Source organism: Argopecten irradians, chromosome 5 (genome assembly GCF_041381155.1).
Source record: "Argopecten irradians isolate NY chromosome 5, Ai_NY, whole genome shotgun sequence".
In the NCBI taxonomy this organism is placed as follows: domain Eukaryota; kingdom Metazoa; phylum Mollusca; class Bivalvia; order Pectinida; family Pectinidae; genus Argopecten; species Argopecten irradians.
In genome coordinates this window covers 638,393-655,141 of record NC_091138.1, presented here as the reverse complement: position 1 = coordinate 655,141, position 16,749 = coordinate 638,393, and the positions used below count along the sequence as shown (strand labels likewise).

The 16,749-nt window shown below is 36.8% G+C and overlaps 1 protein-coding gene across 1 annotated transcript in view; it reads left to right on the top strand.

The window, feature by feature from the left end:
- Window positions 1-229: 229 nt before the first annotated feature.
- Window positions 230-16,749, top strand: part of LOC138322605 (uncharacterized) — a 77,672-nt gene continuing 61,152 nt past the window's right edge. Inside the window, exons 1-2 of the mRNA XM_069266577.1 lie at window positions 230-384; window positions 15,792-15,899. Coding sequence (XP_069122678.1) covers window positions 348-384; window positions 15,792-15,899 — 145 coding nt within the window. The 5' untranslated portion in view covers window positions 230-347. The remainder of the gene's footprint in view (window positions 385-15,791; window positions 15,900-16,749) is intronic.

The following is a 16,749-nucleotide window of genomic DNA, read 5'->3' as shown; positions in this document are numbered from 1 at the left end:
TAACATCACACCAGGCATGCATATACGGTAGTTAGTGACGATTACATGGCTTCTTCCCTCGTAAGGGACATTTTAGTTTATGAATGGACCATATGAATCGCACTATAAAAATAACAATAGACCCCCTACTTTCTAACTATTCTTTCTCTCTACAAACATCTTTAGCATATCACTGACATCACAACACAAAAATTAATGTATACACTACCAGTGCCTGTGGTCGAACGCACCTGTTTCGTGTCCCTTATCGAACGATCCGAGAGATGGGAGTACAACAGTCGGGATGAGGAAAGCTGCACGGAAGTTTTAAAACAGTGACATGTACAACTCATAATATAATTGAACACATGTCCGTCAGCGATCCACTCCTTCGGGAGTTAAAAGGTTTGATCCTTTTATAAAGTATCTATAAATTATAATGTAACAACAGTGTCGTCCGTCATCTTGATAATGTTTGTAAACAAACGTGTTAATTTTGACACACGAGCATATGTCAGCTTACTTCTACACGTGTATGAGGTCTTATTTCCCCCTGGTGGGACGATGACAAGAGTATATATATATATAAAGCGTTGACCATTTAGTGGGACGATGACAAGAGTATATATATAGAGTGTTGACCATTTAGTGGGACGATGTTAAGAGTAGTGTAACGTTTCTTCTTATCATTTATTATCAAGTTTCTCGATAGTGGTGTAGAAAAGTCTGTCCAGCCTTAGACGTCGCCGTCAAAGGGTGTCCAGATGTCTCACTGAATTAAGGGTAGCGCATGAGACCCGTTACATAAATAAATGTGGGCCTGTGAGGTGAATAGTTCCTGATTGAATGAAAACCCAACACGCTGATATAAAGTTCAACCTGTATTAATCCAACGGCATATATCAGTACAATAGTTACAGATCCAATGGTTACACACACTCTAGCACATTTACTGTTTCTCTGTTTCGACTGGCTTCCTGAGTAGACTAAGACGCCCTATTTATACTAACACAGGGGCTCCCTCAACTTGCCGGGTCTGTGTCCAGGCTCCCTGTACCTAGGAGGATCTGTAGTCGGGGCTCCCTGTACCTGTAAAAGGAGTCGGTCGGTGTGACTTGTACATAGTGTTAAATACGGTCTCTGTCACTCAGCTGACGGAGCATTCTTCTTTGGCTCAGTCGGTAGAGCCGTAGATTTCCACGCCGGAGACCTGGGTTCGATTCCTGGTCGGGGCACTCGACAGGAATGTGTATTTTCCCTGTTCTTCTACATTGGCACCAAACTAAATAACCCATGGTAGGTGGTTAAAGAGTCTCGGGATGAGATTTAGAAAATCTCAAGAAAAACAGGGGGAGTAATGTAAAAGGAGCGGGTCGGTGTGACTTGTACATAGTGTTAAATACGGTCTCTGTCACTCAGCTGACGGAGCATGCTTCTTTGGCTCAGTCGGTAGAGCCGTAGATTTCCACGCCGGAGACCCGGGTTCGATTCCTGGTCGGGGCACTCGACAGGAATGTGTATTTTCCCTGTTCTTCTACATACCTAGGAGGATCTGTACCCGGGGCTCCCTGTACTATCAGGGTGTATACCCGGGGCTCCCTGTACTATCAGGGTGTATACCTGGGGCTCCCTGTACTACCAGGGTGTATACCCGGGGCTCCCTGTTCTATCAGGGTGTATACCCGGGGCTCCCTGTAGAGGAGACATGCCCTTAAGGGATACCTGATAATTACTAGACCACTACGTAACCACAATATACTTAACTGTATAATAAAACCACCGATATGAAACATTTTGCATAACAACCTAATAATTACCATGAAATGAAATTAAAAGATATATTGATGATAAAATAACTGTTACAATAGTATATATAGAGCGTTGATCCTAGTGGGACGATGACAAGAGTATATATATATATATAGAGCGTTGACCATTTAGTGGGACGATGACAAGAGTATATATATATAGAGTGTTGACCATTTAGTGGGACGATGACAAGAGTATATGTATATAGAGCGTGACCATTTAGTGGGACGATGACAAGAGTATATATATATAGAGCGTTGACTATTTAGTTGGACGATGACAAGAGTATATATATATATAGAGCGTTGACCATTTAGTGGGACGATGACAAGAGTATATATATATATAGAGTGTTGACCATTTAGTGGGACGATGACAAGAGTATATGTATATAGAGCGTGACCATTTAGTGGGACGATGACAAGAGTATATATATATATAGAGCGTTGACCATTTAGTTGGACGATGACAAGAGTATATATATATATAGAGCGTTGACCATTTAGTGGGACGATGACAAGAGTATATATATATAGAGTGTTGACCATTTAGTGGGACGATGACAAGAGTATATATATATAGAGCGTGACCATTTAGTGGGACGATGACAAGAGTATATATATATAGAGCGTTGACCATTTAGTTGGACGATGACAAGAGTATATATATATAGAGCGTTGACCATTTAGTTGGACGATGACAAGAGTATATATATATAGAGCGTTGACCATTTAGTTGGACGATGACAAGAGTATATGTATATAGAGCGTGACCATTTAGTGGGACGATGACAAGAGTATATATATATAGAGCGTTGACTATTTAGTTGGACGATGACAAGAGTATATATATATAGAGCGTTGACCATTTAGTTGGACGATGACAAGAGTATATATATATATAGAGCGATGACAAGAGTATATATATATAGAGCGTTGACCATTTAGTTGGACGATGACAAGAGTATATATATATAGAGCATTGACCATTTAGTTGGACGATGACAAGAGTATATATATATAGAGCGTTGACCATTTAGTGGGACGATGACAAGAGTATATATATATATAGAGCGTTGACCATTTAGTGGGACGATGACAAGAGTATATATATATAGAGCGTGACCATTTAGTGGGACGATGACAAGAGTATATATATATAGAGCGTTGACCATTTAGTTGGACGATGACAAGAGTATATATATATAGAGCGTTGACCATTTAGTTGGACGATGACAAGAGTATATATATATAGAGCGTTGACCATTTAGTTGGACGATGACAAGAGTATATATATATATAGAGCGTTGACCATTTAGTTGGACGATGACAAGAGTATATATATAGAGCGTTGACCATTTAGTGGGACGATGACAAGAGTATATATATATATATAGAGCGTTGACTATTTAGTGGGACGATGACAAGAGTATATATATATAGAGCGTTGACTATTTAGTGGGACGATGACAAGAGTATATATATATATAGAGCGTTGACCATTTAGTGGGACGATGACAAGAGTATATATATATATATAGAGCGTTGACTATTTAGTGGGACGATGACAAGAGTATATATATATATATAGAGCGTTGACCATTTAGTTGGACGAGTATATATATATATATAGAGCGTTGACCATTTAGTGGGACGATGACAAGAGTATATATATATATATAGAGCGTTGACCATTTAGTGGGACGATGACAAGAGTATATATATAGAGCGTTGACCATTTAGTGGGACGATGACAAGAGTATATATATATATAGAGCGTTGACTATTTAGTTGGACGGTAACAAGAGTATATATATATATATAGAGCGTTGACCATTTAGTGGGACGATGACAAGAGTATATATATATATAGAGCGTTGACTATTTAGTTGGACGGTGACAAGAGTATATATATATATAGAGCGTGACCATTTAGTGGGACGATGACAAGAGTATATATATATATATAGAGCGTTGATCCATTTAGTGGGACGATGAAAAGAGTATTAAAGAGCGCGTTGACTATTTAGTTGGATGGTGACAAGAGTATATATATATATAGAGCGTTGACCATTTAGTTGGACGATGACAAGAGTATATATATATATAGAGCGTTGACCATTTAGTTGGACGATGACAAGAGTATATATATATATAGAGCGTTGACTATTTAGTGGGACGATGACAAGAGTATATATATATATAGAGCGTTGACTATTTAGTGGGACGATGACAAGAGTATATATATATATATAGAGCGTTGACCATTTAGTGGGACGATGAGAAGAGTATATATATATAGAGCGTTGACTATTTAGTGGGACGATGACAAGAGTATATATATATATAGAGCGTTGACCATTTAGTGGGATGATGAGAAGAGTATATATATATAGAGTGTTGACTATTTAGTTGGACGGTGACAAGAGTATATTTATATATAGAGCGTGACCATTTAGTGGGACGATGACAAGAGTATATAAAGAGCGTTGATCCTAGTGGGACGATGACAAGAGTAATATATATAGACAAGAGTATATATATATATATAGAGCGTTGACTATTTAGTGGGACGATGACAAGAGTATATATATATATATATATAAAGATTTGACCATTTAGTGGGACGATGACAAGAGTATATATATATAGAGCGTTGACTATTTAGTTGGACGGTGACAAGAGTATATTTATATATAGAGCGTGACCATTTAGTGGGGACGATGACAAGAGTATATATATATATAGAGCGTTGACTATTTAGTTGGACGGTGACAAGAGTATATATATATATATAGAGCGTGAGACATTTAGTTGGGTACGATTGGACAAGAGTATATATTATTATATATAGAGCCGTTGACCATTAGTGGGAGCGGATATTGACAAGAGTATATATATATATTTGAGCGTTGACTATTTAGTGGGGACGATGACGAAGAGTATATATATATATATAGAGCGTTGACTTGTTTTGGTGGTACGATAGTGGACAAGAGTATAATATATATATATTAGAGCGTTTGACCATTTAGTGGGACTGATGACAAGAGTATATATATAGTGGGCTAGAGTGACTGACGCACTTAGTGGGACGATGGGGACAAGAGTATATATATATAGTGTATAGAGCCGGAGACAGGTTGACCATTTAGTAGTGTGACGATGACAAGAGATATATAAATACACGTATGTGCATCCGTTGAGCCAATATTATGGTGGACGATGACAAGAGTAGATAGTATATATAGAAGCGTTGACTATTTAGTTGGGACGATAGACAAGAGTATGATATTAATAGAGCGTTGACCAATTAGTGGGGCCGATGACAAGAGGTATATATATATAGGAGCGTTTGACTATTTAGATGGATCGCGATGACAAGAGTATATAATATATATATAGAGCGTGACCATTTAGTTGGGACGATGACAGGTTAGTATATATATTATATATAGAGCGTAGACGGGCGTTTGGACTATGTAGTGTGGACGATGACAAGAGTATATATATATAGAGCGTTAGACTATTTAATGTGGTTACGATGACAGAGAGTATTATAATAGTATATATAGAAAAAGAGCGGAATGACCATTTAGTGGGATGATGACAGAGAGTAATAAATATATATATGAGGACGCGTTGACATTTAGTGGGACGATGACAAGAGTGATATATAGATATAGAGCGTTGACCATTTAGTTGGAGCGATGACAAGAGTATATATTATATAGAGCGTGACTATTTAGTGGGACGATTGACAAAAGAGTATATGTAAATATAGCGGTTGACCATTTAGTTGGACGTATGACAAGAGTATATATATATAATAGGCGTTGACTATTTAGTGGGACGATCGACAAGAGTATAAAATATATATAGAGCGTGACCATTTAGTGGGCGATGACAAAGAATATATATCTATAGAGCGTTGACCATTAAAAGTGGGACGATGACAAGAGTATATATATAATATAGAGCGTTGACTATTTAGTTGGGACGATTGACAAGAGTGTATATATTATATATAGAGCGTGACCATTTAGTGGATGACGATGACAAGAGTATATATATATATAGGTAGAGCGTGTGACGTATTTAGTGGGACGATGACAAGTGTATATAATATATATAGAGTCGTTGACTATTAAGTGGGAGCGATGACAAGAGTATATATTATATAGAGCGTTGACCATTTAGTGGGACGATGTGACAAGAGTATATATATATAGAGAGCGTGGTGAACTCCTAGTGGGACGATTGAAAAGAGTATATATATAGATAGCTGTTTGACCATTTAGTTGGGACGGTGACAAGAGTATATATCATAGGAGCAGTTGATTATTTAGGATTGGACGCATGACAAGGGTGAATATAATATATAGAGCGTTTGGTACCCATTTAGTGGGGCGATGACAAGAGTATATATATATATAGAGCGTTTGTACCATTTAGTTGGACGATGACCAAGAGTATAATTATATTTAGGCGTTGACTATTTAGTTGGACGATGACAAGAGTATATTTATATATAGAGCGTGAGAGACCATTTAGTGGGGTATGATGACAAGAGATTATATATATATAGAGTGTTGGACCATTTAGTGTTGGACGATGACAAGAGTAAATATTATATTATTACGAGCGTGACCATTTAGTGGGAAGCGATGACAAGCGTATGCGGGATATATAGTTAGTAGCGTTGACTATTTTAGATCGGGCCGATGGACAAGAGTACATGGTATATAGAGGCTCGGGACTGCATTTATATGGGAAGGGCGATGACAAAGAGTATATATGTACCCCTTATAGAGCGTTTGGACTATTTAGTTGGACCGATGAGCCGAGTATTATATATAAGCAGAGCGTATTGACTTATTTAGTAGGACGATGACAAAGAGTATATATATATATAATTGAGGTCGTGTCGACACTATAGTGGGAACGCGAGTGACAAGAGTAGTATATAATATAGCTAACTAAAGAGCGAGGGTCTAATTTAGTGGTACGATGACAGGGATGCTATACTTTAGTAGTTAAGACAAAACAGAGCGATGACAGCATTTGAGTTGGGATGAGGACAAGAGTATATACTATACAGTAGGACGCGCTTGACCGCATTTAGTGAAGGGCAACGAGTGACGAGGGTGTAAATATATAATTAATAAAGAGAAGTGGGGGGCTGTTGACTATATCTAGTGGGACGATGACAAGAGTATATTATTATTAGTGGTAGCGATGTTGAGACTATTTAGTTGGACGATGACACAGAGTTGAATATATATATACTTAATATCAGAATGTGCGTTGAGTCTATTTAGTTCTGGATTGCGATGACAATGTAGTATATATATATAATAGTAGAGCGTTGGGGACCATTTAGGTGGTAAACCGGATGATGGCAAGAGTAATATCATTATATAGAGCGTGGACTGGCGCTATAGTGGGGACGATGACAAGAGGGATATATATGATTACTACGAAGCAGTTGACTTAATTAGGTGGGACGATGAAGTAAGAGTATATATATGACTTAGTGAGCGTTGGACTATTTAGTTGGACGGTGGCCAAGAGGTATATAAAGTATATAGAGCGTTGACATTTAGTGGGGACGATGACATAGGAGTTTATGTATGTATGAGTGTTGACTATTTAGTGGGACGGTAACATGCGTAGTATATATATAGCGCGTTGACTATTTAGTGGGACGTTGAGCCAGAAGATCTATTGATATATAGAGCAGTGACCATTTAGTGTGACGATGACAAGAGTATATATATAGAGAGGTGACTATTTAGTGGGACGATGAAAATGACAAGAGTATATATATATAGAGCGTTGACCATTTAGGTGGGACGAGGACATGAGTAGTATTATATATATCGAGCGTGAACCATTTAGTGGGGGACGATGACAAGAGTATAAATATATATAGAGCTGTGACTATTTAGTTGGACGGGTGACAAGAGTATATATATATATTTAGAGCGTTGACCATTTTGTGGGACGATGACAAGAGTATATACTCTTATATAGAGCGTGACCATTTAGTGGGACGATGACAAGAGGAGTATCTATATATAGAGCGTTGACTATTTAGTGGGACGATGAAAAGAGTATTCTATATATAGGCAGCAGGGGACTATTTAGTTGGACGATGAACAAGTATATATATATATAGACGTTGACTATTTAGTTGGACGGGTGGACACGAGGTATATATATATATATAGAAGCGTTGACGCATTTAGTGGGACGATGACCATGAGTAGTATAGCGTATATATAGAGCTAGTTGACTATTTAGTGGGACGATGACAAGAGTATATTTATATATATAGAGCGTTGACCATTTAGGTGGGATCGATGAACAAGAGTATATATATATAGAGAGCGTTGACTATTTAGTTGGACGGTAACAAGGCGTATATATATTCTATAGAGGCGTTGACGCCATTTAGTGGGGACGATGACAAGAGTATATATATATAGGAGTGCCGTCTGACTATTATAGTTGGACGATGACAAGAGTACCTATATATTATATAGAGCGTTGACCATTCTAGAGGGACGATGGACAGGATATTATCTATAGAGCCATTTAGTGGGAGGATGACAAGAGTATATATATATAGAGTGTTGACTATTTAGTTGGACGGTAACAAGAGTATATATATATATAGAGCGTTGACCATTTAGTGGGACGATGACAAGAGTATATATATATATAGAGCGTTGACTATTTAGTTGGACGGTAACAAGAGTATATATATATATAGAGCGTTGACCATTTAGTGGGACGATGACAAGAGTATATATATATAGAGCGTTGACTATTTAGTTGGGAGGATGACAAGAGTATATATATATATATAGAGCGTTGACTATTAAGTTGGACGAGTAAACAAAGAGTATATATATATGTATAGAGCGTTGACCATTTAGTGGGACGATGACAAGAGTATTATATATATAGAGCGTTGACTATTTAGTTGGACGGTAACAAGAGTATATATATATATAGAGCGTTGACCATTTAGTTTTGGACGATTGACAAGGAGTATATATTATATATAGGGTAGCTGGTGACGCATGGCTTAGTTGGACGATGACAAGAGTATATATATATATAATAGAGCGTTGACTATTTAGTTGGAACGGTAGACGAGAATATATATATATATAGAGCGTTGACCATTTTAGTGGGACGATGACAAGAGTATATATATATAGAGAGCGTTGACTATTTAGTTGGACGATGACAAGATTATATATATATAGAGCGTTGACTATTTACTTGGACGGTAACAAGTGTATATATATGTATAGAGCGTTGACCATTTTAGTGGGACGATGACAAGAGTATATAATAATATATAGAGGCGTGTTGACTAGTTAGTGGGACGATAACAAGAGTATATATTATATATAGAGCGTTGACCATTTAGTGGGACGATGACAAGAGTATATTATATATATAGAGCGTTGACCATTTTTCGTGGGACGATGAGCAAAGAGTATATATATATAGAGCGCGCTGACTCTTTAGTGGACGATGACGTATGAGTATTGATATCTTATATAGAAGCGTGATGACCATTTAGGTATAGGAGCGTTGACAAGAGTATATGATATATAGAGGGTGACCATTTAGGGTTGGAGGGCGATGACAAGGAATATATATATATATAGAGGGTTGACTATTAGTAGGAGGGATGGCATTTGACAAGAGTATATGTATATAGAGCGTGACCATTTAGTGGGACGATGACAAGAGTATATATATAGAGCGTTTGACCATTTCGTAGGGGGACTGATGACAAGAGTATATATATATGAGCGTTGACCATAATAGATGGGACAATTACAATAGTATAATATATAGAGAGCGTTGAACCATATTAGTGGGATGATGATCAAGAGTATATATAAAAAGAGCGTTGACCATTTAGAGGGAACGATGGACAAAGAGTAATAGTATATATAAGAGCGTTGACCATTTTAGTGGGACGCATTACAAGACGTAGTATATATATATATATAGAGCGTTGACTTATTTAGTTGGGACGGTGACCAGAGTATATATATAGTATATAGCGTTTGACCATTTAGTGGGACGATGACAAGAGTAGTATATATATAGAGCGATGACTATTTAGTTGTGACGATGACAAGAGTAGTAAAAGTACGCTGATTGATCTTAGTGGGACGCTGAATTACGAGTATAGTATAGAGCGTTTGATCTATTTAGTTGTGACGGTGACAAGAGGTATATATAGTATAGAGCGTTGACCTATTTATTTGGAACGGTAACAAGAGTATATATATATATAAAGCGGTGACCACTTAGTGGATGATGACAAGAGTATATATATATATATAATAGAGCGTGACCATTAAGTGGGATGAAGACAAGAGTATATATATATATATAGAGCGTTGGACCATTTAGTGACAATGACAAGAGTATAATATATATAGAGCGTGACCATTTAGTGGGACGATGACAAGAGTATATATATATAGAGCGTTGACCATATAGTGGGGACGATGACAAGAGTATATAATATATAGTGAGCGTCTGACCATTTAGTGGGAGGATGACAAGAGTATATATATATATAGAGCCGTTTGACCAATTAGTTGGACGGTAACAAGAGTATAATATATATATAGAGCGTTGACCATTTAGTGGGACGATGACAAGAGTAATATAAATATAGAGCGTTGACTATTTAGTTGGACGGTAACAAGAGTATCTATATATATAGAGCGTTAGACCATTTAGTGGGACGATGACAAGAGTATATATATATATAGAGTATATTTGGACTATTTAGTTGGACGTTGACAAGCATATATATAATAAAGTTCGACTATTTCGTTGACGGTAACACATGTGTATATATATAATCTATAGAGCGTTGGACCATTTTGTGGGACGATTCCACAAGAGTATATATATATAGAGCGTTGACTATTTTGATTTGACGGTAACAGTAGACGTAACCATTTACTTGGACGCATGACAAGGAGTACATATATATATAGGAGCGTTGACTATTTAGTGGGACGATGACAAGAGTAGTATATATATCGAGCGTTGACCGATTTGTGTTGGACGATGACAAGAGTAGTATATATACTAGAGCGTTGACGTGGACCCAGGATAACAAGAGTATATTAGTTCCTAGAGCGTTGACCATTTAGTGGGACGATGACAAGATTATATATATATAGAGCAGTTGATATTTAGTTGGACTGTGACAAGAGTATATTGATATCGCTAGAATATAATAGAGCGTTGACTATTTAGTTGGACGATGACAAGAGTATATATATATATAGAGCTGTTGACTATTTAGTTGGACGGTAACAAGAGTATATATATATATAGAGCGTTGACCATTTAGTGGGACGATGACAAGAGTATATATATATAGAGCGTTGACTATTTAGTTGGACGATGACAAGATTATATATATATATAGAGCGTTGACTATTTAGTTGGACGGTAACAAGAGTATATATATATGTATAGAGCGTTGACCATTTAGTGGGACGATGACAAGAGTATATATATATAGAGCGTGACCATTTAGTGGGACGATGACAAGAGTATATATATATAGAGCGTTGACCATTTAGTGGGACGATGACAAGAGTATATATATATAGAGCGTTGACCATTTAGTTGGACGATGACAAGAGTATATATATATATAGAGCGTTGACCATTTAGTGGGACGATGACAAGAGTATATATATATAGAGAGAGCATTGACTATTTAGTTGGACGGTAAAGAAGAGTATATATATATATATAGAGCGTTGACCATTTAGTTGGACGATGACAAGAGTATATGTATATAGAGCGTGACCATTTAGTGGGACGATGACAAGAGTATATATATATAGAGCGTTGACCATTTAGTTGGACGATGACAAGAGTATATATATATAGAGCGTTGACCATTTAGTGGGACGATGACAAGAGTATATATATATAGAGCGTTGACCATTTAGTTGGACGATGACAAGAGTATATATATATATAGAGCGTTGACTATTTAGTTGGACGGTAACAAGAGTATATATATATATAGAGCGTTGACCATTTAGTGGGACGATGACAAGAGTATATATATATATAGAGCGTTGACTATTTAGTTGGACGATGACAAGAGTATATATATATATAGAGCGTTGACCATTTAGTGGGACGATGACAAGAGTATATATATATAGAGCGTTGACTATTTAGTTGGACGATGACAAGAGTATATATATATATAGAGCGTTGACTATTTAGTTGGACGATGACAAGAGTATATATATATAGAGCGTTGACTATTTAGTGGGACGATGACAAGAGTATATATATATATAGAGCGTTGACTATTTAGTTGGACGATGACAAGAGTATATATATAAAGAGCGTTGACTATTTAGTTGGACGATGACAAGAGTATATATATATATAGAGCGTTGACTATTTAGTTGGACGATGACAAGAGTATATATATATATAGAGCGTTGACCATTTAGTGGGACGATGACAAGAGTATATATATATATAGAGCGTTGACCATTTAGTGGGACGATGACAAGAGTATATATATATATATATATAGAGCGTTGACCATTTAGTGGGACGATGACAAGAGTATATATATATATAGAGCGTTGACCATTTAGTGGGACGATGACAAGAGTATATATATATAGAGCGTGACCATTTAGTGGGACGATGACAAGAGTATATATATATATATAGAGCGTTGACCATTTAGTGGGACGATGACAAGAGTATATATATATATAGAGCGTTGACCATTTAGTGGGACGATGACAAGAGTATATATATATATAGAGCGTTGACTATTTAGTTGGACGGTAACAAGAGTATATATATATATAGAGCGTTGACTATTTAGTTGGGACGATGACAAGAGTATATATATTAGAGCGTTGACCATTTAGTGGGACGATGACAAGAGTATATATATATAGAGCGTTGACCATTTAGTGGGACGATGACAAGAGTATATATATATAGAGCGTTGACCATTTAGTTGGACGATGACAAGAGTATATATATATATAGAGCGTTGACTATTTAGTTGGACGATGACAAGAGTATATATATATATAGAGCGTGACCATTTAGTGGGACGATGACAAGAGTATATGTATATAGAGCGTTGACCATTTAGTTGGACGATGACAAGAGTATATATATATAGAGCGTTGACCATTTAGTGGGACGATGACAAGAGTATATATATATATATATAGAGCGTTGACTATTTAGTTGGACGATGACAAGAGTATATATATATAGAGCGTTGACCATTTAGTGGGACGATGACAAGAGTATATGTATATAGAGCGTGACCATTTAGTGGGACGATGACAAGAGTATATATATATAGAGCGTTGACTATTTAGTTGGACGATGACAAGAGTATATATATATAGAGCGTTGACTATTTAGTTGGACGATGACAAGAGTATATATATATATAGAGCATTGACCATTTAGTGGGACGATGACAAGAGTATATATATATAGAGCGTGACCATTTAGTGGGACGATGACAAGAGTATATATATATAGAGCGTTGACTATTTAGTTGGACGATGACAAGAGTATATATATATATAGAGCGTTGACTATTTAGTTGGACGGTAACAAGAGTATATATATATATAGAGCGTTGACTATTTAGTTGGGACGGTAACAAGAGTATATATATATATAGAGCGTTGACTATTTAGTTGGACGATGACAAGAGTATATATATATATAGAGCGTTGACTATTTAGTTGGACGGTAACAAGAGTATATATATATATAGAGCGTTGACTATTTAGTTGGACGATGACAAGAGTATATATATATATAGAGCGTTGACTATTTAGTTGGACGATGACAAGAGTATATATATATATAGAGCGTTGACTATTTAGTTGGACGGTAACAAGAGTATATATATATATAGAGCGTTGACTATTTAGTGGGACGATGACAAGAGTATATATATATATAGAGCGTTGACTATTTAGTTGGACGGTAACAAGAGTATATATATATATAGAGCGTTGACTATTTAGTTGGACGGTAACAAGAGTATATATATATATAGAGCGTTGACTATTTAGTTGGACGATGACAAGAGTATATATATATAGAGCGTTGACTATTTAGTGGGACGATGACAAGAGTATATATATATATATAGAGCGTTGACTATTTAGTTGGACGGTAACAAGAGTATATATATATATAGAGCGTTGACCATTAAGTGGGACGATAATAAGAGTAGTATAAAACAGCAAGTTGACAGTGTTATATTCCGTTGTTGATGGGTTTACTTAAATGATTTATTGCTCGGGGAAAAGGTTTCATTTGGGGTTGTAAAGAATAAAAAAGAGGCATGGTTATTTTTTTTGGGGATACGCAAAGAATTCACAAGAAATCACATGATAAAAATGAGTGGGATGATAATAAGAGTAGTATAATATGACTGAAGGCAAAGCCTTAAAGGGTGCAGCCAGATGTTTCAATATGCATTGATTATACAGTAAAATGTTAAAAAGAGTAATGTATGGAAATAACGGAGCCGAATTTCTGTTTATTTTTTATTCATCTATTCACACTCTATCCTTGTCCAAAAACCCCTCATTTGAGAAGGAAACCCCCATTAGAGAATGAAGAAATTTTATTTCTGTAACAGATATTTCGTTTTTTGGTCAGCTGTTTATATTGGAAGGTGGTCTAAATCACTTGAACGCTTGCAAATAAAGAGCAATAGCACTGAGCTTCTGTCGGATGAAGATTACGTTTGTCAGATCATAAGAGCGTTTAAACCGCTCAATTATATAATGAGCTTACTTCAAAGCTTCGTATTCATGGTGATTACCCATGATTCCCCTCCCCATAGGTATAAAAAAAATGGCGACCGCAAACTGAAGCTGTCGGTGTGTAGGATTGGATTTTAAATATTGTGTTTTTTCTTACATTTTCATGTACATGTTACCTTCGAAGTGCTTCGCACTTCGTACCCTTCAGGAACGGGCATGAAGGGCTGTGCCATTAAAAGTGTCAATCCAATACATATATATACATTGTATATACGTATGTAGTTTCATCCATTGTTGTAGCCTAATTCATTAAGGTTTTTTTTTAATGACTGGGGGCATAAACCACGTTAAATAACAAAAGCATGCTGACTGATATTATCAGTCACCTAATCAAACCAGTTTGACCGCTTCATGAGTTCTCAGAAGGCAATATGATTACATAGATAAAACCCGAGGAATTTCAAAGTTAAAAGAAAAGTGTTAATCCTCATTGGTTTTGACACTAAAGGAGAATGATCCCAATTTGGACGATGGTAAGATGTAGCCAGTATCTCGTCGTATTAACCTCTTACATTGTTTGCATTAGTGTCAGCTGTATGCTGTTGAAGCAAATATAGTTCCGGACCATTTAATCAGTCAATTGGTGTGATATGCTGTTCTGCAGCAACCAAGGATTTATAAGTGAGAAGGATTTGTCACTGTCTCTTTACACTACTAAACACCACGCCAGACGCCTATGAACTGGGAATAAAAACCATTTTTCTCAGCAAATACTTGTCTTTTCGAGTCAAATAAAAACTAATCTAAAGCTTAAGAAATTTCATGATGTCTTGTTTTAAGAATGGAAGATTTTCATTAAAAATACGTCTCATGGAATAACAGACTGCTTCTGAAAGTAAGACGGTAAGCCTGGCACGTGCATGCTACATCAAAGGTTGCACTGGCGGATATCAATGGAAAACCAGTTGCTGCAAAATGTCACGGTTAGGGCACAAACAAAAAAGCACTCTGACGTATTTGTCCAAAACCCCAAGTGACAAATCCTTCTAACTTGAATCCTTGACAGCAACAGTAGCTACAGGATGAATGAAGACGAAATACTTAACCTATAATCATTCTCTTCAAAATATCTCTGCAGGAATCGTTCTGGAGCTGAGGACCAAAAATGAGACAGTCTATGACAGAACACCCTCGCTGCTGAAGTTGTGTGCAAATCTAGAGGAAATATTCAGGAAAGGTCTCAAGAGTAAGTATTGGCAGAAACATTTGAAGTTTGAAACCATAAAAGAAAAAAGCACTAACGCCTGAACCCCAACTGATCAGAGACCTAGCTGTAGCAGGTGTAATGCAGAGTTGCCTGTTTAGTATTCAACCAACACATAGACACCTGCTGGAGCTGTGTCACCACCCTAATGAATCAGCTAGGATAGGATACCCTCACCACCCATCCAACCCCGCCAGCAAAGACGCACAAAACCTGTTATAAGATCAGGAATCACCAATAGTTGATATACACCTTCTAGATACTACACATCAGGGGTAAGTAGAAGAAGAGGAGGACAGCGGTATAGACAGTCAACAACTGCCAAGGATGTATAAATGTTTTCAATTTCATCCGGTCAGTCAAAGATTGGAATCAGAGGATGTTACAGAATCAACATCACTGAGGGAGTTCAACGCCAAACTAGATAGTATCCCTGGATATTTCTGCAGCTCTGATAGACCATCTCACAGGAACTCATCCAGATTGAGTAGCCTACACTATTTCCACAGAAATTCATCCAGATTGTGGAGCCTACACCATTTCCACAGGAATTCATCCTGATTGAGGAGCCTATACCATTTCCACAGGAACTCATCCTGATTGAGGAGTCTACACCATTTCCACAGGAACACATCCAGATTGAGGAACCTTCACCATTTTCACAGAAACTTATCCAGATTGAGGAGCCTACACCATTTCCACAGGAACACATCCAGATTGAGGAGTCTACACCATTTCCACAGGAATTCATCCAGATTGAGGAGCCTACACCATTTCCACTGGAACACATCCAGATTGAGGAGCCTCAACCATTTCCACAGGAACACATCCA